This window comes from Eptesicus fuscus, chromosome 7 (assembly GCF_027574615.1).
Source record: "Eptesicus fuscus isolate TK198812 chromosome 7, DD_ASM_mEF_20220401, whole genome shotgun sequence".
Classification (NCBI taxonomy): Eukaryota; Metazoa; Chordata; class Mammalia; order Chiroptera; family Vespertilionidae; genus Eptesicus; species Eptesicus fuscus.
In genome coordinates this window covers 67086462-67113210 of record NC_072479.1, presented here as the reverse complement: position 1 = coordinate 67113210, position 26749 = coordinate 67086462, and the positions used below count along the sequence as shown (strand labels likewise).

The 26749-nt window shown below is 36.9% G+C and overlaps 1 protein-coding gene across 1 annotated transcript in view; it reads left to right on the top strand.

The window, feature by feature from the left end:
- Nucleotides 1–26749, top strand: part of LRRK2 (leucine rich repeat kinase 2) — a 132891-nt gene that overhangs the window by 77471 nt on the left and 28671 nt on the right. Inside the window, exons 28-39 of the mRNA XM_008140557.3 lie at nucleotides 1161–1342; nucleotides 4563–4792; nucleotides 5210–5337; nucleotides 6475–6693; nucleotides 10206–10407; nucleotides 11417–11505; nucleotides 17950–18137; nucleotides 19251–19405; nucleotides 20833–20979; nucleotides 21126–21317; nucleotides 22433–22579; nucleotides 23851–23951. Coding sequence (XP_008138779.2) covers nucleotides 1161–1342; nucleotides 4563–4792; nucleotides 5210–5337; nucleotides 6475–6693; nucleotides 10206–10407; nucleotides 11417–11505; nucleotides 17950–18137; nucleotides 19251–19405; nucleotides 20833–20979; nucleotides 21126–21317; nucleotides 22433–22579; nucleotides 23851–23951 — 1980 coding nt within the window. The remainder of the gene's footprint in view (nucleotides 1–1160; nucleotides 1343–4562; nucleotides 4793–5209; nucleotides 5338–6474; nucleotides 6694–10205; nucleotides 10408–11416; nucleotides 11506–17949; nucleotides 18138–19250; nucleotides 19406–20832; nucleotides 20980–21125; nucleotides 21318–22432; nucleotides 22580–23850; nucleotides 23952–26749) is intronic.

The window sequence follows — 26749 nt, the reverse complement described above, 5'->3', positions numbered from 1 at the left end:
TTTCCATAAAAGACCACTCTTTGTGCTCTATTTTTTAATTACAGAAATATATCTATTTAACTATGAATGTGGTGTGTGTAATGCTTTATGTGTCATTTAATCATGAAATCACTGATCTGTTACCAGACTCTCAGATACTCTGCACTTCTAACGTTGACACCGGGCCACATATAGCCGTGTTTCCCCCCGGCTTTCTTTCCTACATTCTTAAATTTCTGCATTCCTTTACCAGACTACCCCTCATCCGAGTGGGCCAATGTCCTTTGCTTTACTTCACTGCCTCTGTTACAAATCTGAAATTGATTATCCATTCATCTCAGAAAAAACAACAACAACACTTTTTTGGGGGGCCAAATTCAAAAGGCAAAAAGAATTAATTGTCTGAAACGGTGAGATTCAGAATAACTGTGAATGTTTTTTGGTACCTGATTTTTGCCAGAAAATTAATGTTTTTTTATTTTAAAAGTAATGAGCCCTAGCTGGTTTGGCTAAATGGATAGAGTGTTGGCCTGTGAACTGAAGGTTCCCAGGTTCGATTCTGGTCAAGGGCACATGCCCGGGTTGCGTGCTCAATCCCTAAGTGGGGGGTGGGGGCAATGCAGGAGGCAGCCGATCAATGATTCTCTCTCATTATTGATGTTTCTATCTCTCCCTCTCTCTTCCTCTGTGAAATCAATAAAAATATTTAAAAAATTTAAAAAAAGTAATGAGTACTACTTAAAAATTTGGAATGGAAAAAACAAACTCTAGTTAATGTGCCACCTAAAGTATAAACATTTAGTTGTATTTTAATAGCATTAAGTTGTATATAAGCTTGTGATGACCAGATCTGTATAGTTTTACTGAAGAACAAACAATGTGAGGAAACAGATGACTGGATTTGCAAAGAAATTTGCTTTCAGTGTTGTGAAGAGCATGGGTTTTCAAAGATTATAAATACGTGACATAGTTTTGGGTAAGTCCCTTATATTTATCTCTTTAAACATTCATAGTGAAAGCTGTGACAAGCATTTGGAAGGTTTTTGAACTCTGTTGAAAGGTTGTGCATGTCACTGATGAGATCTCTGGTCCTCTCTGGTTCCCTATCAGCATCTTGTTCCTTGGCAGCACACATCTTCCTTCCCACCAACAGACTTTGCCATTTTTTTTATTTCATTAAGATTCCTCCTGAGATTGGCTGTCTTGAAAACCTGACATCTCTTGATGTTAGTTACAACTTGGAACTGAGATCCTTTCCCAATGAAATGGGGAAATTGAGCAAAATATGGGATCTTCCTTTGGATGAGCTGCGTCTTAATTTTGATTTTAAGCACATAGGATGTAAAGCCAAAGACATCATAAGGTTAGATCATTTTGTTTCCATTTGTTTCTGTTAAGTGTGTTTCAGATTTCTCTGTGACTTTGAGGGATATAGAATTACAAAATAAGAAAAAAATGTATAGTACTATTTAACATTAAGTTGTTATGTGTCATTTGCCTTTTATATAATGAACTAGAGGCCCGGTGCATGGATTCGTGCACCAGAGGGATCCCTTGGCCTGGCCTGTGCCCTCTCACAATCCAAGACCTCTAGGGGAATGTCGGACTGTCTGTTTTGGCCTGATCCGCGCAGACCAGGCCCAGGGACACCACCGGTGCACAAATCTGTGCACTGGGCCTCTAGTATGCATATAAGATCTTTGGTTAATCTCTTCCGTCCCTCCCCCTTCCCCCTTCCTCTAAGATTCATCAGTCTGGTCCATGTTTCCATGCCTGTGCGTTGAACATCTGCCCCCTGGTGGTCAGTGTGTGTCATAGCTACCGGTCTAACGGTTGCTTAGGCTTTTATATATACAGACTAGAGGCCTGGTGCACAAAATTCGTGCATGGGGAAGGTCCCCTCAGCCCAGCCTGCACCCTCTCCAATTCAGGACCCCTCGGGAGATGTCTGACTGCTGGGATCGGGCCTAAACCAGCAGTCTGACATCCCTCTCACAATCTGTGACCACTGGCTCCTAACTACTCACCTGCCTGCCTGCCTGGTCACCCCTCACTGCCCCCCCCCCCGCCAGCCTGGTTGCTCCCAACTGCCCCCCTGCCAGCCTGGTCGCCCCACACAGCCTGCTGTTCAGTCATTTGGTTGTCCCTCACTAACCCCCCTGCTGGCCTGGTCGCCCCACGCAGCCTGCTGTTTAGTCATTTGGTCATCCCTCACTAACCCCCTCCCGGCCTTGTTGCTCCACGCAGTCTGCTGTTTGGTTATTACTGTGATGGTGTCCTGGGCAATTTGCATATTCCTCTATTATTAGTATAGATAGGTTTATAGGTGAGAGAATACTTTTCCTCCTTATCATGTTTCTTGCTAGAAACAGACTCTAGAAGGAAAGTACTACTCATTGGTCTCTTGTTACCAAGGACACAATCTAAAGAAATATAGCAGAATGTAATAACTTCTTTTTTTCATGTCTTTACTGATTTTTAGAGAGAGAGGATAGAGGGATAGAAACATCAATGCCAGAGAAATATCATTGACCAGCTGCCTTCTGCACACCCCCTGCTGGAGATTGAGCCCATAACCCTGGGCATGTGCCCTCACTGGGAATTGAACCAGTGACCACTGAGCCACACTGGCCGGGCTATAATAACTTCTTAAGCTTCATTTCAACTAGCAGATAGTTATATGTCTATTTTATCTTAAAGCATTATAGTTTCTTAAATAATAAAAAATTACTAACTTTGCTTTTGCTTACTGACCTTGATCGTATTTGAAACCACTGAAACGACCCAGGTATCATTGTTTCTGGTGCTTACACTTTACAAACGTCAAATATTTTTGATAATGGACTTTATCTCATTCCTTGTTACATTTTAAGCATATTAGTCTTATTGTTACCTGCTCATACACTTATTTATTTCCATTTTCACAAAATTACTTATATCTATATTTATCTTACAGGTTTCAGCTCACTTATCACCTCTCATTGTGTTCCTGACTATAATAGCCATTAAGGCTGGGACGATGGCTGTATTTACTCATTGTCTGATAGTTGGCACAAAGTCTGGCGTACAATTTATAGTGTTTGAATTACCAGTGAACTGTATTTACCTAATTATCCCCTGCTTAAATTTTCTTCAATTTATATTTAACTTTTTATGAAGAATAATTTCTGTCCCCCTGAGCTTGGTGTAATTTGAAAGGAAAGAGTTTGTTGCCTGCTATGCTAAACATGATGACCCCTGATTTTAAATAATGATGTCTCATAATTTTTCCCTTCTGAAACTGGAAAAGATGTTCGTATGAAAATTGGTTTAATTATTATGAAACATTTAGTGGAACTAGTTTTCAGTGTATTATTTCATATTATCAAGTCACTGTGTAAGTAAATCTTTTAAAACTTGTTTTACATTTTAGAAAAGACAAAGACCTGGAATAGTTTAGAAATCATAGACATCTTTTGCTTTTTCAAAGAATGAGTTTTTTCAAAGAGTGGTGAATTATGAATAGTTAATGGTCACTGGGCCATTGCTTTTCTTGTTTATTAGTGATGAAAACAGAACTTTAGTTGCATGTGAGAAAATGACTGATTTCAGTAATAGCAAGTAGAGATATGATCTGTCAGATCTTATTTTATCAAGTGTCAAAGAAACCAAGAAGAGTTATTCGGCCTTTTGGTCAGATTACCAGGACTGTTGGTCAGATTCCTGTTAGTTATGAGAATAGACCCGTCAATGATCTCTAAAATTCAGTTATGATTTAGTTTGCTTCTCTAATTTTAAACTGTGGCAACATTTTAATATACTTAAAATGTATCTTTATATATCCATTATATCTTAGAGAATATTTAAAATCTATTGATTTAAAGGTGATTTTGTTAGCTACCTATGGCATTTCTATTATTTTTACTCTAAGTAAAAATAATTTCAATTATTTTTACACTAAGATGATTAGGAATAGCAATATATCTGATACTATAATAGATACTGGGAATTATCTGCCGGCCTGGTCACTATATAGTAATTTATAATGTAACCAATATGACCTTCCCATGTACATTATTCATATGCATATATGACTTATGTGAATATATACATGATATATGCCATCCATGAATATATATGTACACACACATATATAATGTACCAAATATAATCTCACTATCAAGGTTTAGTGTAACAGTATGCATGGATACTCTAACTTGGCTCTCTGTCACATGGACTTCCTAAAATTTTATACTTTATAATTTTTAGGGTTTTGTGTTAAATAAATGTGTGTGTGTGTGTAAAATTCTAATGGGCATTGCAAACATTTTCACATTTTGATTGTTTATGGTGGTAGTGTAACATGTCATTGTGTTTGATAATACTACCAATCATTATCAACTATACTAATATTAATAATAAAACATATGCATTAACAGCGTACCAAAAGACAAGTGCACTTTACTTATAAAAGTTGTGCATTTTTTTGCATACTATATTTTAAAAATCTGATATCTAAAAGAATTCAATGCACAGGAATTTACCTATATTTTAAGTATACTATTAAGCAGTTTATTATTTTATTTTTGTCTTTCTAATTCCAGGTTTCTCCAACAGCGGTTAAAAAAGGCCGTGCCCTATAACCGAATGAAACTGATGATTGTGGGAAACGCTGGGAGTGGTAAGACCACCTTACTGCAGCAATTAATGAAAACCAAGAAATCAGACCTTGGGATGCAAAGTGCCACAGTGGGCATAGACGTGAACGACTGGCCTATCCAAATAAGAGGCAAAAGGAAGAAAGAGCTGATTCTAAATGTGTGGGATTTTGCAGGTATTTATTTTGCTAGAATTTTAAAATCATATTTATCTTTTACATAGAATTTGGGTTTAAAAACTGAGTTTTCTGTTCCAATCCTGCAAAGAGACCAGTGAATCCTATGGAATTACTATTCCATAGCTGTTTACTTCTCCCACTATTACCCTTGCCACCAGAAGGGAGAAGTGTATGGAAGGGAATGTTAGAAACTGCAGGTGGCAGCTGAAGCTGAGGTCAGGGTCCATAGCTAACACTTCAGCCAGAAGTTCTCAATCTCTAGTAAAAACTCAGTTATAGTCTTCTTCCAAACATCATTGATTGTTATTTTTGTTTTTTGTTGTTATTTTTTGTATGCTAAATATGTATGGTATCATCTAAAAATATGTTTTGGAAAAAAGGAAGGCTAAAAAAGAGTCTCCCATCTCTGCTTAGGTCGGGAGGAATTCTACAGCACGCATCCGCACTTCATGACCCCGCGATCACTGTACCTCGCCGTCTATGACCTCAGCAAAGGGCAGGCTGAAGTTGATGCTATGAAGCCTTGGCTATTCAATATAAAGGTGGTCTATTCTAATCATTTGAAAATACAAAATAATTTTCATTTTTTTGTATGTAAGGTAATTTACTTGAGGCAAAGAGTTGCTTTAGGAGTTGTGTGTGTGTGTGTGTGTGTGTGTTTTAAAGAAAGTTAGCAGCACTGAAATTTTCAGTTGGGAAATGTTCAGAGTAATTAAGCTGTGGCATGAAAATAAGGTGTTCCGTATTGGTGAGTGTTATAGATCCTTGGAAGCCTTTTAAGCTATAAAAATGGGAAATACACATGCTACACTATGTTTATCATATTTTAAAATGGAACATGAGGTTTTCTAACTTAAATAAGTTATGCTAAAGAAAACCAATCTGTGCATCTTTGAAAATGCACAGTGGCAATTTAGTAGGAAGTCTTTCAGATCTGACACTTATATATGGTACCAGATTAATGTGCTTGCTTATTTATTTATTTATTTATTTATTTATTTTTGTAAACTGAAGTATAATTGACAATATGCTCTTATATTGGGAATCTCTCTTTGTTAGTTTCCACTTTGTCCTTTGCTGCCATGCTGTCAGCTATTCCTTACAAGCTAGTGTTGTAATTTTGGTAATTTTTGAAACCTTTTTTTTTGTTGTTTTTACTTTATTATAGTTAGCCAAAGGGAGCAAATATTACAATGGCAGTAATACTTTAGTGTCCCCCCCCTCCCCCGCCCCACTGCAGACTTCAAATAGAATGACTTTAGAAATGAATTCAAGAGATTGAATTTGCAGAGAAGGAAGAGAAAATATAAACCATATTATGACACTGAAATAATTCGTGGGTTTATTAAATGCTTATTTTGAATTCCAAAGCACACTTAGAAAGTTACCCACCTGAAAAGTGTTAACCCTTTGCACTCGCTTGCTTTTTTCTCGATTCCTTTATTCTAATGCTAACCGTGTCGAGTCACACTCGACATCTGAGTGCAAAAGGTTAATAATTCAATTAAGAAGACACATAAAAACGACTTAATAAAATTTCTTAATGTTACATGATTTTTCTTAGGATTAAGGAAAGAAAGGCAGCTGTTTTCTCCATGGTGTCTTAATTTTTCACTTCCATTCAAGTGAATTTCAATGGAAACGTACTGGTAATCAGTATTTTGCGTCTTTCCCTGTAGGCTCGAGCTTCCTCTTCCCCTGTGATTCTTGTGGGCACACATTTGGATGTTTCTGATGAGAAGCAGCGCAAAGCCTGCATAAGTAAAATCACCAAGGAGCTCTTGAACAAGCGAGGGTTTCCCGCAATACGGGATTACCACTTTGTGAACGCCACCGAGGAATCCGATGCTTTGGCAAAACTTCGGAAAACCATCATAAATGAGAGCCTCAATTTCAAGGTAACATAGTTAATGCCTACTGGGGTCTAGTAGATAAGTATAATTTATTAATTCTTATGCTATGCAACTGCTTAGGAAAGGCAGAAGACGAGGTATTTTTCATATCTGTTAGCATCATTATTTTCCGTTTTAAAATTACTCATGCCATACTTCATTTCAGGTTCATAGAAATGGGAATAAAAACAATTAGAGCACCTGAGAGGGTCTAAGAGAGGGTCTGAGAGATGGAGAGGATGTTTCTGAGAGACTCTGAGAAAATGTTTCTATGCCTTTCTCTCCCAGCTTCCCCCAGTGGTGATGTAATCAACAGGATAAATGGAATACTGGGGCCTGGGGTCATCTTTCTTCTATTAGTTTTTACTGTTTTTTCTTCTCCTGCTTCTTTCTTTGGGAGTTCCTTTTGAATGCTCATCTTGCTATTCCAGGCTGCTCCTCCATACCTCTTTTTGTTCCTGTGATTCTCATTATAGATGTTTTCCCCTCAACATTGTGAGATGGCTTTTCACTTGGTTGCCAAGATCACGAATTTGGTTTTCATCAATGTCTAAGCAATTTTTTTTTTATTACATACAAACAGGGTTTTTCATTTTAGGAATGATGTCTTTGATGTCTAAAGTGCCTTTCTAATAAATCAAATGCAATTCATTGTGTTTATAAAACACAGATAAATTAGTTACCAGGCAGAATACTTAAAAAATATATATTTTTATTGATTTCAGAGAGGAAAAGAGAGGGAGAGAGAGATAGAAACATCAATGCTGAGAGAGAATCCATTGATTCCCTGCCTCCTGTACACCCCACAATGGGGACTGAGCCTGTAACCTGGGCATATGACCCAACCGGGAATCGAACCACGACCTCCTGGTTCATAGGTCGATGCTCAACCACTGAGCTACACTGGCTAGGCAGGCAGAACACTTATCTTTAATACTTATAGGAGAGAGAAATTTTCCGGGGGTCCTATAGACAGCATGGTGTAAACTGTGTGGAACAGGCCCTGACATTGTAATATGAGAAAGACAGTGGTGACCTTCATTGTTAGTCCCTGTTGGCTTAGCTCATTAGCACTAATGATGAAGGCATGGCTTGTAACTAAGGGTTGTTTTGCCTGGACAGTCCCAGCATAATTATAAATAGTGTCCCAGAATGTCCTCAATCAAGCATTCCGGTTTGGATGAGAAATGTTATGGTTGCCCTGGTTATAACGTGCCTGCCAGTTAGCTTAGTTCTGTCCCATTTCCACTGATTATGCTCCTATCCAAAGCCTAATGAGCCTTTTGTAAATGTACTGGTCTTTGTGGTGCCCCAGGAGACAATTTGCATGTTTGTATCTTTCAGCACATTTATCTCAGTCACTGAAAGGTTTTGCCAGTGCTGGATCACTCGTGGCATTTTATGTAAGAAGAATGGTATATTATTTTATTTTGCTGAGTTTCCTACTCTCTCATGGGACATATGATTAGAGATTAACATGACTTTTAAGAAACAAATATACAAAAGTCATTCATCCAGTTAAATATTATCTTTATCCAGGTGGTTTTCTTCTGAGACTATACCTGTTGTTATTTATACTATTTTAATAGCTTCTCTTTTTGTCATTACTGTTAGAGCATACATTATATTTTTTAAAAAAAGACTTCTTAGAGGTTAAGTTTGTTTTGAAAAAGCCTGAATTTTGTCGAAACAGACTCTATGGATAAAGTGGTTGGTTCATCAAGCTGGACTAGTACTGCTTTTGTCTAATAACATGTTGTCACTATCAATCAATAAAAGCATATTTCTTCCTGCATTTATAAATGAAATCTGAAGTCAACACCATGCAAGGATGTAAAAGAAATGCTTTGAAAAATAGAAATGCTATTTGAAGAAAGGTATATATTGCTAATGTATACATCATTCTGGCATTTTTGTTTGAAAATTCATTTGATTGCTTTGCAGAATAGTGACTTCTCGATGACCTAGAACCAACAAGCCTGCTAGAGCTTTATTATTCTTTTCTCCCTGCAGTGCTTCAACCCGTATTCAAATAGCAGCTTTTAATCTACTAGAGGTCATTTTGTTTTTGCCCTCTCATTTTTTTCTTCTTTCTTTTATCTTGGCTCTTCTCTAATCTTTTCCTGTCTCACCTTTATTAACATGTATCTGTGCAAACTATAGAATAAAAGTGTTGTTTTTTTTTTTGTGTGTGGCTGTTGGTGACCTGACACAAATTAAAAGAAATAGGACAAAACAGAACAATATCCCTTTCAATCTGTCCAACCCATTAGCAGGTGTTCTTTAATGGCCCTGGAGCCCAGTCCTATAAAATTCATCTTTTTTCTATATGATTTGCTTTCTGTGAAAACCCTTGTTTATTTCTAAATGTAGGTTTTCCTCCTTGAGTTAAAACATAAACTTCAACCTGAAGTTTTTTTTAATTTATAAATAATGCAGAGAGGGATTGTGAAAAGTGGTGATCAGTAGAGTTATAGTTAATTTTCTGGGGCAAGGAATAGATGAACACATCAAAATACTGTTTGGAGGAGAAGTATATAATGGTTATGGCAGTTGTAAATGAAGCTCCTTAAGGTTCTAGTTACAAGTAGAAAAAGAACAAGTTACATTTTATGTGTGTTTATAAACCCAATTTCTATTTGTAATAAGTTTAATAATTTAGGTAGGAATTTTGATATGTCAGGTAAACAACGTACAAGAATATATTCCTGGGTCCAGAAATGGGGAGAGTTTGCCACCTGGTGGTTCTCAAAGGCATTTTAGTTACTATTGTTAGAGCTGTATTTCTTTTTAAAATTAGATTTTCATGGAAAAAATGTGTGGAAAAGACTGTCATTAACGGAAATATCATCTTAAGGCAATTTAAATTTTTTTATTTTACATATTTTTCAATTAGTATGCAGTTATTAAATTCAGAGCGTCACAGAACAGAAATCATCCTCTTTTGTCAGTGTATTTGGATGACTTTTTATTTTCTCAAGTTCAAGGTTTTACCAAAAAGCCTAGCTTAGGTGAGGAGATATCATGTCTGTCTCCAGGCTTCGCTGTTGATATGCACATTAATACAACATTTGCAAATAACAAGCACAGGATTTAATGTTTTCCCTCAGGGTGTGGATATTTTAATCTAATAAACAAGGTTCAAAAGGTCTTGTAGTACTGATTGCTTATGTTAGTTTATCTATTGCATATGTGTTTAATGTCTTAGAAAATAGAAAATCCTTTACCTATGGTTAGGGTTTTGCTATGTATTTTCTGGATAGCTGGGTAAATAGTTCCATACTACTTTATTTGATAGTTATTTTCAAATTGGTTTCTGTGTTCATATTTTTATGTTATCACCATTTTATTTATCCCTCAAAATTTAAATGATTTAAATCGCATTTTGATTTTAGTTGAAAACACACTTTTGAATGATATACCCTTTCTTTAAACCTATTAGCACTGAATTTACCCACCACCTGACAAATATATGAATACAATGGATTTTTTACAGCTTGTCATGTTTAATCACATAGATCCGAGATCAGCCTGTGGTTGGGCAGCTGATTCCAGACTGCTATGTAGAACTTGAGAAAATCATTTTATCAGAGCGTAAAAATGTGCCAATTGAATTTCCTGTAATTGACCGGAAACGATTATTACAACTGGTGAAAGAAAATCAACTGCAGTTAGATGAAAATGAGCTTCCTCATGCAGTGCACTTCCTAAATGAATCAGGTTTGGCTGTTTATTTGTTTCAGATTTTTTTCAAAGCGTGGCTATGGTAATTTATAAAAATGGATCTGAACCGTGCTAGAATTTACAGTCGCTCTTTAACAGAATAGCTCCAGAATTCTTTCATAGGCCACTGATGTCTATCTTCTTGGAAGATCATCATGTGCATTGATGTTAAATCATATGGCATGTCATAAGAAAAACATTGGAAACCATCTAAGGGCAGCAGTGGAAAGAGCAAGAGTTAAAATGTACTAGTCAGGAGCTGTGGAACCCTGAGCATAAGGCATCTCCTTTCAAAATACCCAATGGATTTAGTGTGTGTGGAAGTGGCTTGCCTACTGGAGAAGAGAATCATTATTGGAATGGTCTAATGGGGCACTTTGAGAATCAGTGGTTGCTGAGATGCAGCTATGAGTGCAGATCTCGCTCTGTGACATCACACATTGTCAGCATGACCTCATAGATAACAACTCTCAATTATGTACTTGATCAATATTGCCTCACTAGCAATGTGTGCGTTGATTTGTAGGATCAGGGTAAGTGACTGGGAAGCTGCTTTTGATTCCTAGATTCTGTTATATGAAAAAAATTTTTTCACGTGGATTATAATCTGTTCCTTCTTCCTATCATCCTTAAACCAGTAGCTTTCTAGGATATTCTGTGTTTCTTACCTCTATTTGAAAAATGGGATGTGTCTTTGTATTGCATATTTAGAAAGCCAAAAAGAAAATTATGAATTTCTGTTTGCTTATAAATATATGCTCTGCAATACATGGCATTGTCTCAAATATGCTTATATCTGATCACTGTATATCGTTAAAAAATACTTCTGTATAATATTGGATGTTAGGGCTGGAGAGCTAGGATGCCCAGTTGTAGTCCCAGCTCTGCCACTAACTATGCTGACATTGTCTCACATGTAAATGAGGAGGTTGGACTAGATTCTCTTGCTCTTTGATGTTTGTATATTCTAGATTTCATGTTTCATTGTTTGATTTTTTTATTCCAGGGGTCCTTCTTCATTTTCAAGACCCTGCACTGCAGTTAAGTAACTTGTATTTTGTGGAACCCAAGTGGCTTTGTAAAGTCATGGCACAGGTTGGTGTCTTATATTTTTGTGACATGGGGGTAATGATTAAAAAGGAGAATAAATGGCACCCAGAGCATTGAACATTGTAGAGTTGCTGTTCAGTTAAGATAGAAACTACAGTAAATATAAAAAACTATAGGGCACTTCATGTAGAAAACTGCTTAAAGAAGAGCTTTGTGGAAGAAGGGAAGGTACCTAATAATTTACTTTAACGCCTTTAATGTCTTTAATGATGGATGTTTGTACCACTGTGTTCTGTAGTGCTTTCCTAGATCCTGATCGTATCTTTGGTTTGGTTGATTTAGTCCAGTGGTCGGCAAACTGCGGCTCGCGAGCCACATGTGGCTCTTTGGCCCCTTGAATTTTTAGCAAAGGCTAACTTAGGAGTACCCCAGTTAAGTTAATAACAATGTACCTACCTATATAGTTTAAGTATAAAAAATTTGGCTCTCAAAAGAAATTTTAATCGTTGTACTGTTGATATTTGGCTCTGTTGACTAATGAGTTTGCCGACCACTGATTTAGTCAATTGTATGAAAACTTTATGAAAATCCTTGGAGTAAATATATATTGATCCATGATAATGGAGCCAGTTAAGTGACCGGTCAAGAGCACCAGTCCTGAGCCATCGTGACCTTTACTCAGATCTCTTATGAAACTTACTTTGTGACATTTCTTAATGTTTTAAGCCTGTTTTGTTTTTTTTACTTGCAAAATAAGGAAAGTAACAATTTTAACTTCTACATTGCCTCCCTAGTTCAATGTAAGCAAGCAGTAAATATTAGCTAATTTCATATTTGATACATTTGGTGATTAAAGATTATTCTTTTAGGAAATGAAAAAAAATCTTCAAAAATGTACAGATGTATTTAAGCAGTTTTGGAAAGTGTATCAGTATGGAGCTAAACGACAGCCATAAATCCATGCAGTAGATGCATTCTCAACAGCAAAAGGAGTTTTAAATACTTAACCCTGAAGATTTTGTTGTCCTAGGTGGCATGCTGTAATGCTCTATCTAGTCAAGAAGAGGCTGAAAGTTGCACACAGAAGTGATGTTTTTCTATGTGAACTAGGAACATTGGAAGCTGCACACATGTGGACACTATTAGAGTCAGAGGATTGAGGAAGTGGTTTGTATCCAAATCACAAACTTTTAGCAAAAGCAGATTTCCACTATGACCACAATAAACTGTCTGATAATTCTATGGAATAATTATGTTGAAACTCCATGGAAGTTCTTCTCATTAGAATGGTTATACTGTAAACATGTTAATTTAAGTGAAAACCAATTCAAGAATTTGAATAGCTCAAAATTATTTTGAAAGAGAGGCCTAAAAGGTTAATAAAATGATAATTTAAATTTCTTATTAACTTAAAAAATGAATAGCACAATTCTATTTATGCTGATATAGTAAATTGTAATGTCATTTTCACTGAGGTTTATAAAGAATGAAAGCTATAAATAATGAAGTGAAAACAAGAATGACTTGTCTCACACCCATCATGAAAAATAAATAGGGATATTTGCCTCCATGAATCAGCAAACAAGGGCAGGAATAATTTCATGGTGCAGAAGTGCTAATGAGCCCTCCCTTCCTCTATATGCCCTGAGCTGTTAGGTCACTACACTTATTAAAGAAGGTTCCATCAACGCACAGAGAAGTTTGCAAACTCATTTAACTATATGATACAAGATATGAAAGGGGCTTATTGAATTAATCGGGTGGAGTATTAAAAATTTTGCATGGCAATTACGTCTTGGTAATGTGTGTGAGGGAATTTGAAAAATTCTCATTACTTGCTATGTAAATTGTGCTGCTATGAACATAGGGGTGCATAAGGCCTTATGAAAGCCTTAAAAGTTACTAGGCTGAAGGAATATTAGTAGGTCTTTTAAAGTGATAAAATTAAGATAATGTTTCCGTTTTCTATTGCTTTTTAACAAGATACCCTAAAACTTGGAGGCTTAAAACATCAGCTGTTTATTATTTTTCAATATTCTGTGGTTGATTAGGCTCAGTTGAGTGGTCTGGTCCACAAGACCTTGGCAAGGGTCATTCAAGTGGCTTCCCTCATTGACTGCGCTGGAGGGTCCAAGAAGGCTATGCTCACAGTTTGGTGTATTGATGCTCCTCTCATATGGCTCCTCCTCCTAACATCTAGGCCCAGAACTGGTATAATGTTAGTTCTACCATAGGCTAGTGGATGGAGCAACCCCAGGCCAGTTCAGATTCAAGGGGAGAGGAGATAGTACCACTTGAGGTACTGAGCAGCATGCATGTATAGGGAGAAAAGGAATTGATATGTTCATTTTTGGAAACTACCACAAAGAATGGTAGCACATATAGATATATTTAAAAAAATCAAGCACAAACCTCTTTTAAAACCAATTTGTCTAAGTAAAATGAATTAGGGTAAGTGTATAATGATGGCTTACATAAATACACGGGGTTACTGTGTGCTTTTCAAGGATTATCTCAATTACTTCTCAGAACAGCCTTCTAAAATGGTACTGTATTAACTCTCATCTTGAAGGTGAAGAAGTTAAGTGACAGGGGGGTAAAATAATTTATCCAAAATCACACATTGGGATTTCAGACAAAGTGGATTGACAGCAGTGTTTATAAATCTAATGCTAGGATAAAATGCTACAAATTTCATTTTCTCAAAATTCACTCATCTAACCTTATTTATTCAAACTATGTTCTGGGTATTTTTCTGGTACCGGGACTGTAATACTAGACAAGACGGCATCTCTATACTATGGAGCTGACATTCTAATGGGAGGAAATGACCAATAAGTAAACACTTATCATGTCAGGTGGTACAAAGTGCTACAGAGAAAATATAAAGTATGATTGGGAACAGAGCACGAGTTCCCAATATAGATATCCCAAAATAGATAAGGTTATAGTCCCTTAATAACAATAAAACACCAAACAATTCTTTTTACCACCTAAATTGTAAGAATGATCTGGGACATCTATAAAGTGTACAATATGGGATATGTCCCAAAATATAGGTTGTTTAAAAATTATTTTTTTATTACAGTTGACATCAAAAATATAATTTTTACTCTTTAACAACCCATTATGCATTTTAATTGGATATCATTATGTTCAATCAGCTATGTATTTCTCTTTTTTTTCTTTATTGATTAAGGCAGGCATCCTCAAACTACGGCCCGCGGGCCACATGCGGGTATTTTTGCCGTTTTGTTTTTTTACTTCAAAATAAGATATGTGCTGTGTGCATAGGAATCTATTCGTAGTTTTTTTTTTTTAACTATAGTCCGGCCCTCCAATGGGTCTGAGGGACAGTGAACTGTCCCCCTGTTTAAAAAGTTTGAGGACCCCTGGATTAAGGTATTACATATGTGTCCTTATGCCCCTATTGCCCCCCACCCCTCCCACTCATACCCTCACCCCCCCTGGTGTTTGTGTCTATTGGTTATGCTTATATACATGCATACAAGTCCTTTGTTTGATCTCTCCTACTTATCCCCACCCTCCCCTACCTTCTCTCTGAGGTTTGATGATCTAATCGATGCTTCTCTGTCTCTGGATCTGTTTATGTTGTTCATTATATTCCACAAATGAGTGAGAGCATGTGATATTTATATTTCTCTGACTGGCTTATTTCGCTTAGCATAATGCTCTTCAGTTCCATCCATGCTGTTGCAAATGGTAGGAGGTCCTTCCTTTTTATAGCAGCATAGTATTCTATTGTGTAGATGTACCACCGTTTTTTAATCCACTCATCTGCTGATGGGCACTTAGGCTGTTTCCAAATCTTAGCTATTGTAAATTGTGCTGCTATGAACATAGGGGTGCATACATCCTTTCTGAAGGGTGTTTCTAGTTTCTTGGGATATATTCCTAGAAGTGGGATCACTGGGTCAAATGGGAGTTCCATTTTTAGTTTTTTGAGGAAACTCTAGACTGTTCTCCACAGTGTCTGCACCAGTCTGCATTCCCACCAGCAGTGCACGAGGGTTCCTTTTCTCCACATCCTCACCATTTGTTGTTTGTTGATTTGTTGATGATAGCTATTTTGACAGGTGTGAGATGGTACCACATTGTCCTTTTGATTTGCATCTCTCGGATAATTAGTGACTTTGACCATGTTTTCATATGTCTCGTGGCCTTCCTTATGTCTTCTTTTGAAAAGTATCTATTTAGGTCCATTGCCCATTTTTTGATTACGTTGTTTATCTTCCTTTTGTTAAGTTGTATGAATTCCCTGTAAATGTTGGAGATTAAACCCTTATCGGTGATAATATTGGCAAATATAGTCTCCCATGCAGTGGTCTTTCTTGTTGTTTGTTGATGGTTTCTTTTGCTGTACAGAAGCTTTTTTATTTTGATGCAGCCCCATTTTTTATTTTCTCTTTAGTTTTCATTGCCCTAGGAGCAGTATCAGTGAAGAAATCGCTTCGGCATATATCTGAGATTTTGCTGCCTGTGGATTCCTCTAATATTCTTATGATTTCCCATCTTATGTTTAAGTCCTTTATCCATTTTGTGTTTATTTTTGTGTATGATGTAAGTTGGTGGTCTAGTTTCATTTTTTTTGCATGCTATCTGTCTAATTTTCCCAACACCATTTATTGAAGAGACTGTGTTGACTCCATTTTTTTTTTGCCTCCTTTGTCAAATATTAATTGAGCATAGTTGTTTGAATCGATTTCTAGGTTCTCTATTCTATTCCATTGGTTTACATGTTTGTTCTTGTGCCAGTACAAGGCAGTTTTGAGAACAGTGGCTTTGTAATACAGCTTGATATCTGGTATTGAGATCCCTCCTACTTTATACTTCTTTCTCAGGATTGTTGCCGCTATTCGGGGTCTTGTTTTTTTTTTTTTTTTTTTTTTTTATTCCAAATGAATTTCTGGAGAGTTCTTTCTAGGTCTGTAAATATGCCACTGGTAATTTAATGGAGAGTGCATTGAATCTATAGATTGCTTTGGGTAGTATGGAAATTTTAATGATGTTGATTTGACCAATCCATGAACACGGTATGTTCTTCTATCTGTTTATGTCTTCCTCTATCTCTTTTTTTTCAGTGTCCTGTAGTTTTCCAAGTACAGGTCTTTTACCTCCTTAGTTAAGTTTATTCCTAGGTATCTTAATTTTTTTGGTGCGATGGTAAATGGTATTGTTTTTTTAAATCTCTCTTTCTGTTATTTCACTACTAGTCTATTAAAATGCCATAGATTTTGTGGTGTTAATTTTGTATCCTGCTACATTGTTGAATTAATAAATGAACTCGGCTATGCATTTCTTGATTCAATAAACATTATGTGTACAAAATAGAAATACTAGTACAGAGATGAATAAGATAAGTCCTGGGCCCAAAGATTTTATAATCCAACATTTCAGCCAACTACCTAATGTAAATAATATTTGCTCCTATTTAAGTAACCCTTAAACATAGATCTACTAAAGAAATTAAGTACAACGCTCTTTTTAAAATGAATAGGAATACGTAGATGGTAATGGCTAACACATGAGGACTTTATGCCAAAAATCTCAAGGCAATCTAAAGACAGTTACTTTTATTATCTCACTAGAGGCCCGATGCACGAATTTGTGCAAGGGACTGGGCCCTCACAGCCCTGACTTCGTCTGGAAGGTCATCCAGAAGGATGTGTGGAAGGTGTTTGGCTGCCTGGTCTAATTAGCATATCACACTTTTATTATTATAGATTTTACGGAAAGGGAAACTGTGGCTTGAAGACATTAAGTACCCTTTTCCAAGGTCACACAACTAGAAATTGAGCCTGTGTTGAACTTGGGTTCTTCTGACTTACGTTTTTAACTGTTGTGATGATGATTAAAGCTCAAAGTATAATATCCACATTAGAATCACATGGGTTTCTTGTTTAAAAAGCAGTTTCCCAAGCCTCTTCCCAGACCTACAAATATCGGCTCTGAGCGGAGTCCAGCAAAATGCAACAGTTCCTTTGTTTGAAAATTAGTAAACTGTACTACAATGCCTCTCGTCTCATTGATGAAAAACACCTTTGTAACATAAATGTATAGTGAAAGTTTTGTTAGAAACCATTGGTGGTAAAATAGTCTGGAAGATAATTTCCCTAGAAATATATTATTAATGAAACTGTACTAAGAATGCAAGGTGTTTGATCTGTTGATTGGAGCTGGGGAAGGCTTTGAACTTCATTGGCTTTAGAGGATCTTCACATAATTTCAGATCTAAATTCCTTAATTTAATAATTTTGTGAGAGGATTTTTTTGTGAGTGGATGCTTTTTTTTTGAGGGGAGAAGGCTTCTAGGTAACATGGCTACTAGTTAGGGAAGTTAGGTCCTGTGTTATATTTGACAGTGTTACAATTCTTCTGATTATTTTCACTGAGCAACCTGATAGAAAATGCTTTAAATTCAAAACTTCAGAAAATAAATTCCAGTGATTGTAAGTGTAAATCTTTCAGATTTTTACAGAGAAAGTAGAAGGCTGTCCAAAACATCCTGAAGGAATTATTTCACGTAGAAGTGTGGAAAAATTTCTTTCAAAGAAAAAGAGATTTCCAAAGAACTACACACAACAGTACTTCAAACTCCTAGAAAAATTTCAGATTGCCTTGCCAATAGGAGAAGAATATTTGCTGGTTCCAAGCAGGTAAACCAAAAAATTAAACATTCAACTACCCTATAGAAACTCACCATCTATTATATTATTTTAATTGGCACAATAACTTTGATCTATGATTAATGTACTAAGCATTATTTTTGCTTATTGTGTAAACTTTCTTCTGAAGTATAATACTTACTTTTAATGAAAACACTACATTTGACATTTTAAAGATAGAGTGACTTATTTTATGTCTATAATTACTATTTGGTTTACAACTGTTTATTTAATAAAGGTAAATAGTGATGTGTGTGTGTGTGTGTGTGTGTGTGTGTGTGTGTGTGTGTGTGTGTCCTTGCAGAGTAATGAGAGAGTTATATTAGACAAATTCTGGGGAGATAGTGAGGTTTTTCAGAATTTTAAAAGAATTTGTGGCAGTGAATTTGAGAGGAGAGCGAAACACAATGGAGGCCTAATTTCTGGCCCTGTATTATAGAACATTTTCTTGTTGCTTTAGAAGCACCCAGGGAATGTTAGAAAGTAATATGACATTGAAAAGTGCAAATTGCATTGATGGATGGATGGTGACCAATTCTAAAAATAGGTGTATACTTTTTTTTGGACATGCAATCTTTTCAAGTTTTATATAATCCCTTGCTTGATACTTATTTGTGCATAACCAATTATAACAATTTATTTATTAGTATAAATGAGAATACTGAAAAAATTCATGCATCTGCTACATCTGAGCATGCATTTGAATTGATTAAATAACCATTGAAATTAAAAATATATATATATATTTTTATTGATTTCAGAGAGTAAGGAGAGAGAGAGAGATAGAAACATCAGTGATGAGAGAGAATCATTGATCTGCTATCTCCTGATGCCCTACACTGGGGATCAAGCCCACAACCTGGGCATGTGTCCTGACTAGGAATCGAACTGTGACCTTCAGGTTCATAGGTCAACGCTCAACCACTGAGCACACTAGCTGGGATATTGGATTTTTAAAATAGGAAGAGTATGTAGCAAAAGAAAAACGTGCAATTGCTTTGATTATTTATCTTCAATTCATCAATTTCAAGTCATAAAGCACTTTGGTCAACATGGTTGTGTCTTTTATAAAGCTATGTAATGATGATGTCCTTTTCTGTTTAGTCTGTCTGACCACAGGCCTGTGATAGAGCTCCCCCATTGTGAGAACTCTGAAATTATCATTCGACTATATGAAATGCCTTATTTTCCAATGGGATTTTGGTCAAGATTAATCAATCGATTACTTGAAATTTCACCTTACATGCTTTCAGGTAGAGGTATGTATTCAATGAAGACAATATGTAGAGAAGTTAGGGGGAAAACACATTAAAAACAGCATGCTATTTTCACAGAGCTTACTTATTTGTAAGGCACCTGAAAATCAGAAAATAAGCTTATACAACTTCAGATTGGCCAATATAAAGACATGTGGTCAAATAAGTGTAGCAATTTGTCATGAAGAAAATTCCTCAGGTCCTTACTTGAAGCCCATTTGTTCATATTTTAGACACATTAAAAACAGGTATGACTATCTTGCTTTCTATGCCAAAGCAGATTGAAGCAATATTTTTAAAAGGTGGATTACCAAGAATCACTGGTTTAAATATACACACACACAAGAACAAAGAAAATCTAGCAATGAACACTGCAAAGTCAGAGAGTTTTACTCAACGAAGTGTAACATCCTGACCATTCAGACCATTCAGCATAGAGACTGTAGTAGCTCCATTCTGCTGCATAATCCCTGAGGAGTTTTTTTTTTTCTTTTTTGTTTTTTTTTTTAGAATAAACAAGTGTCTTCATGATGCCACTCTTACTATATTCTGAAATAAATCATATCTTGCTTGTGATTAACCAGCATTTAGGTAGTTACGTTGTATTAATACATTCAGGAAGTTTGATTTGAGCATGACCACCAACTTCTTTTTAAAAGTTATGAGAACTTATTTTTGATTCTCTTTCTTCATCTGTTACACATATTAAACTACTTAACACCATAAACTTAAAATCTATCTTAGGTTATCTACTGGACATTTTGTGTTGTTGTTGTTGCAAAATTAAGGATAAAATATTTAGCATTGTATTTAATATCTAAGATGAGGACTATCAATCATTATTCCAATACTTTTTTTCAAAGCAAATATATCTCTACTAGCGTTCCCGTTGCAGGAAAAATCCTGCAATAGGGTTTCCTGCTGCACTCTACCCCGCCCCGCCTGCTCTCCTCCCTTGTCCCCCTGCCCGCCTTCTCCACCAGCCCACCCCGCTCTCCTTCCTTCTCCCCCGGCCCCGCCTCCGCTCCTCCCTTGTCCCCTGGCCCACCTTCTCCAACAGCCCGCCCTGCTCTCCTTCCTTCTCCCCCGGCCCAGCCTCCGCTCCTCCCTTCTCCTCCCCCCGGCTTGCTTGCTTCTCCGCAGCTTTGCTCCCTTCAGCATCTCTTGGCTTCTTTCTAAGCTGTCTTGATATGCAAATTAGCCGCCATCTTTGTTGGGGTGATTTGCATACTTGTCCTGATTGGTTGGTGGGCGTGGCTTGGCTGGTGGGCATGGCTTGGGCGTAGCGAAGGTGCGGTCAATTTGCATATTTGTCTATTATTAGGTAGGATTACTGTCATTTGGGGGGGGTGCAGTTTCCCCCCCACCTTTAATTTATGGGGTAGTTAATAATTAATGGATATACCCGGGTCCATTTAAACTTCTTTCAGAACGAGCACTTCGCCCAAACAGAATATATTGGCGACAAGGCATCTATTTGAATTGGTCTCCTGAAGCTTATTGCCTGGTAGGATCTGAAGTCTTAGATAATCATCCAGAGAGTTTCCTAAAAATTACAGTTCCTTCTTGTAGAAAAGGTAAGGAAATTAATTCAAATGTTGAATTGTACCACTAAAGAAATCTAAACTTAAAAACAAACAAACTTTATAGTTTCTCTTTGTTAATGTTGTGACAGAATAAAGTTCCAATAGGATGGTGATGAGCTCTTCTTTGGATTATGTAGGCTGTGTTCTTTTGGGACAAGTTGTGGACCACATTGATTCTCTCATGGAAGAATGGTTTCCTGGGTTATTGGAGATTGATATTTGTGGTGAAGGAGAAACTTTGTTGAAGAAATGGGCATTATATAGTTTCAATGATGGTGAAGAACATAAAAAAATCTTACTTGATGACTTGATGAAGAAAGCAGAAGAAGGTATGTGTTGATGCAACTTACAGATGTTTTTAAGTGATCTTTTAATGCTGGTGGTCTTAATCTGGCATCTAGAAGGATTCAGGAAACCTGGAGAAAGGGTTGTGTGTAAATTAAATAAGAGTCCAGAGACAAAACATAATTTTGAAAGGCATTTGTGGGGAGGGCAGAGGAGTCTGGCTAAATAAACCAAGTTCTCCTTGTCTCAGGACCCCTTGCTTTTTATTAACACAATTTGTCCTAAGAAAAGTGGAGATATACACATCAAAGGGTAGGGTTAGTTACAGAATCCATTGTCAGAATGGGGTATTGCCTGCGGCTGTTGAGGTGTTTGGCCAACAGGAGGCAATAACATGTAGATTAAGATGCCCTGAGCTGTCTGGCAGCAAGCAATCATCCTTTTCAGGTTTGGGAAAATGCCTTTAGCCATTCCAGCAGGCGATAACAAATGTGACTCAGCCCTTGTTGAGACCCCAAGTTCCATCAACCTTTCGATGAAACTCTTGCAATTATGACATGCTGAAATTGGCTTCCGGCAATCTTTCAATATTTGTAAAGTGGGTTTTGTAATAAGTGTAGAGATTATTCTTATCTATGGGAGATGAGTTAGAGTACACTACATTCAATTATAGTGAAAATTCAGGAAAATGGATATTTGTTACCCATAAGAGCATGTGTTCTAAATTGAGATGAATGTTGGTTTTAGAGGATGAATATTGCCACATTGAGCAACATAACTTCATCTATGAAATGGGAATGCTAACCAAAACTACTTAATAAAGTTATTATAAAAATTAAAATAGATTATGCATGGAAATAACTTAGCAACATGTCAGCCATATAATAAGTGCTCCACGAATGTGGCAAAAGATAAATAATGTCCTAGTCAGATGTTGGATAGTCTAAGGCAGTTCTGAATTCTACTTTCTAATGAGTGAACCTAGGAATAAGTTTTAAAATTCCAATAGATAGATATTAATTTAAGCTTTAAAACTTTATCAAATTTTCTAGAGAAAAATAGGAGTGGTAAGAAAACCTAAAGGACTGATTAGAAATAATAGAAAATTTGTGAAAGTCATAATCACAAATTTATATGCATTCTTTTATATACTTCTCAGGAGACCTCCTAGTAAATCCAGATCAACCAAGGCTCACCCTTCCAATATCCCAGATTGCTCCTGACTTGATTTTGGCTGACCTGCCTAGAAATATTATGTTGAACAGTGATGAATTGGAATTTGAACAAGCTCCAGAATTTCTCTTAGGTAACTATTTTTGTTAGTTTGAGAATAAAATTTAGGATGCATTTTTCCTAATAATCTATAAAATTTTCAAATATAATTATCACTAGTAGCCCGTTTGCACGAAGATTCGTGCAATAGACCTTCATTCACCTGGCTGCCTGCACCAGTTTTCTGCAGGCACCGGGGACCCAGGCCTTGGCTGTGGCCACCACCTTCTGCCTTCTTTCAGGGTCCGGACTTGGCCCTGGGCGGTGGCCTTGGGCTCGGCCGCACCCAGCGTCCCTGCGACCCGATCGCAGGAGCCGACCCCCAGTGGTCTCCTGTGATCGGCACAGGCTCCCCGCTGGCGCCCAAGGCCGGGAAAGCCTTGGGCAGCTTTCCAGGCCTTGGGCTCCGCCACACCCAGCATCCCTGCAACAGTTTCCTGGTGGGCGTGGTTGATGGGCGTGGCTTGGTTGGTGGGCGTGGCTTGGCGTAGCGAAGGTGCGGTCAATTTGCATATTTGTCTATTATAAGGTAATATGGTTTTTGGTGTTTTCATATATTTATCATAATGGTTTTTCCTTTGGAATGGTATATTTTAAAATACTATGTTTCAGATCTAGAATTTGCTTTGCACACAGTCTTGTAGATTAGGTTTGAGATGAGGATGAGACTAGCATGGAATCACATATATTTATAAAATATGTCCTTGCACTTTCTTTAATTTCCAGGGTTTTGAAGGCAGATAAAGAGGTTTTTGAATGAGTGACACAGCCATTTTTCAGTCTCAAAAAAGACAAAGTGGATTACCAGTTAGCTTTGATGCTAGGCATGGGGCAAAGAGCTATGATAACTTTTCAGTTTTGACTCCAGATTAACCACAAAAAGAGTTTTGTTTTTATCAGCTACGGAAGGTGGAATAAAAACTAGTTTGGAGAAAAGATAATGAATGTGCCTTTTGGTGGAATGTGAGATTTGGAGGAGCATGTCAGTGGAAATCTCCAACACAAATTTGTAAACAGAGTTCAGGGGGTAGCTTGTGAAACTGTGAAAATCCTGTCTGTAAGGATAGATTAATTAGGGAGTGGATGGGGTCATTGAGTGGGGAGTGTGTAGATGGAAGACAGGAAGACTAGGGGTAAGACCTTTAGGCCCATCTTAGTTTATGGAGCAGAAGGAAGAGGAATCATTAAAGGAGACTTGATTCAATAAAACAAGAGGGTATACAACAGGTATAATTACACCAGACACAGTTCACTTTTTCTGCTTGGACAAATTAACTTATGTGCTTTGTACTTTCTTTTCAACAGGTGATGGCAGTTTTGGATCAGTTTATCGAGCAACCTATGAAGGAGACGAAGTGGCTGTAAAGATATTTAATAAACATACATCACTTAGACTGTTAAGACAAGTAAGAAATCCAATAACATTAACAAATTCAACCATACACTGTTAATCTCCTAGAACTCTTGTATTGCACATGTTTGTGAAAATGCAAAACGCTGACCAAATTTTCCCCAAAAGTTTATTTACGTCTAATTATGAAATCCCACTTTGTCCTCTCTTCATGGAGGAAAAATATTTTGTGTTTATCTTGTTGAAAACAAAGAAAAGACAGTTTTCTGATAATTCTTGTTTTCAGGCTTCATAGTTATATACTACACGTACAGAAGAAAAAGGGTACCTCTTCTGAGGTCTTGTATTTCAAAGGAATCAAAATTTATGCACAATAGCCCATTCAAAAACTTTTCTTGGCCTCAATTAAATCACATTTTCTTTTCTCAACAAGCACTTATGTCCAGGGTAATTCTGTGTGCTGATTGGCTTATGTGTCACTGAACCAATCACTATGGTAATAAAGGTGGTATTATTTAGAGTATCCCCACCTTTCCCCAAGGCTGGAGATGGGGTCACTTCTCCCTAAAGTTGATGGACTGCCTGGGTGAAGGTTGGATGCCCCAGCAAAAGTCAAAGTATTCTTAGAAAGAAAGAAGGGTGACTGGATGTTGAATGCATAACCAGAGTGGTCACTCCAGTACCCTCTCTTGTTTTGAGGACTGGTGGGGATTTATTTCTTTTTTTCTGAGTTTTTCCTGACAGTAGGAATGAGGGAGAGAGACAGGATGAGAAGAGAGATAAAATCCAATCTGCCATCTTATACCAGAAATCAATTGTATTTTTGAATTTGTTCATTTTTTCTTTTTCCCTTGATTCATTTAAAAAAAAATACTTTGTGCCTGAATCTGAATCTAAATAACTTAGAAAATGCACAGTTACAATATATTAGTTACTCTAAATAATAAAATAATTTTATGTCTGTGCAAAATACTCTGGAGTAATTTTAATTATTAGTACTAGAAGTCACACTATAGCTCTAAGGAATAGCTAATAAACAACTTGTTATATATATTGATTTTTCAGCCTAAGTCATTAGTCTTCAATGTATGTTTCAAATTTTTGGTAATGTGCTCAGGGAACTTTTTGAAAATCAGAACACTAAAAATATATACAGGACTGATTAGTGCGTAGACAGCTAGGTGAACCAAGGAAATGGTAGAAGGAATAGAAACCCCAAGAAACTAGAAACACCAATTAGAAAGGATATATGCATCCCTTTGTTCATAGCAGCACAATTCACCATAGCTAAGATTTGGAAACAGCCTAAGTGCCCATCAGCAGATGAGTGGTTTAAAAAACTGTGGTACATCTACACAATGGAATACTATGCTGCTATAAAAAGGAAGGATCTCCTACCATTTGCAACAGCATGGATGGAGCTGGAGAGCATTATGCTAAGCAAAATAAGCCAGTCAGAGAAAGATAAATATCACGTGCTCTCACTCATTTGTGGAATATAATGAACAACATAAACTGATGAACAAAACAAAAGCAGATTCAGAGACAGAGAAGCATGGATCAGAGGGAAGGTAGAGGGGTTGGGGGTAAGTAGGAGAGATCAACCAAAGGACTTGTATACATGTATATAAGCCTAACCAATGGACACAGACACCAGAGGGGTGAGGGCATGAGTGGGGGAGGGGATGGGGAGGATAAGGACACATATGTAATACCTTAATCAATAAAGAGAGAGAGAGAGAGAGAGAGAGAGAGAGAGAGAGAGAGAAAGAAACAGTAGAGTGTGAGTAATATGCTGCTGCTTCTTTTTTTTTTTTTTTTTAAAGGAGCCTTGGCCAGGTGGCTCAGTTGGTTAGAGCGTCGTCTCTACGGGAAGCAACCAATCTATGTTTCTCTCTCATATCGATGTTTCTCTCTCTCTGTCAAAAAAAAAAAAATATCCTAGGGTGAGGATTAAAAATAAACAAAATCAATAAATCAATAAGTCAAATTAAAAAAAAAAATCAAATGAAAACATGTTAGTGTTTGGTGCTACCTTTTGAGGGTCATTCTGCCAGTGGTTAGGAATTGCGGCTGATTGACTACATTGTTTTGCTGTTTTCTAGAGCTGCTTTTCTAGAATAGAAAATTTGGACTAGGCTTCTGTCCGTGAAAGAAAATAGAGCTAATTTGACTTATTCTCATCAGTTTTCACCAACTTAGCTAATCAGATATAGGAGAAAAAAGATTTTTATCTTCAAAGCTTTTGTCTAGAGCCTTTGTCCTTGGAAAAGCCCCTCTGAGGGCATCCAGCTGGCAGATTTCTCCACACTTCGGTTTCCTGATAGATGCCGTTGGCACTGACACTTCCCATCTTATAAGCTGGTTGTTAACAAGCAGAGCTTCTGCAGAAATCACAGCTGAAAACATGAATCCATTTAAAATCAGCTAAGCTATAAATTTCATCCAAATGACAGTTTCGGAGTAAAGTGAAATAGGCAGAATGAAGCATGTGGAATTAAAAAAGCAGCAATATCATAAAGGAGATTATAAAGTTTCACATGATGTGGTCTAGAAAAAAATGGTATCAGAACGGAGACCTCTCTGTTCAAGCTAAAATGGCATCTCTGACTTCTGGGATTGGAAAGAGGTTGTTGCAGGTGGGGACTGCTTTAGTAAGGGCTATCTGAGACAGGTCACTCTGAGGAAGTGAGAGGATTTGAGCTAAGATCTGAATGGCAAGAAGCCTTCAACTCTGTGGAGGGAGAAGCGATTTCTAGGAAGAGAGATCAGCAAAGGCACAGAACCTATGGCTGTAAGGAAGGAGCTGGGTGGGTGTCAGGGATTGATTGAACACCAGCATGGCGGAGGAGT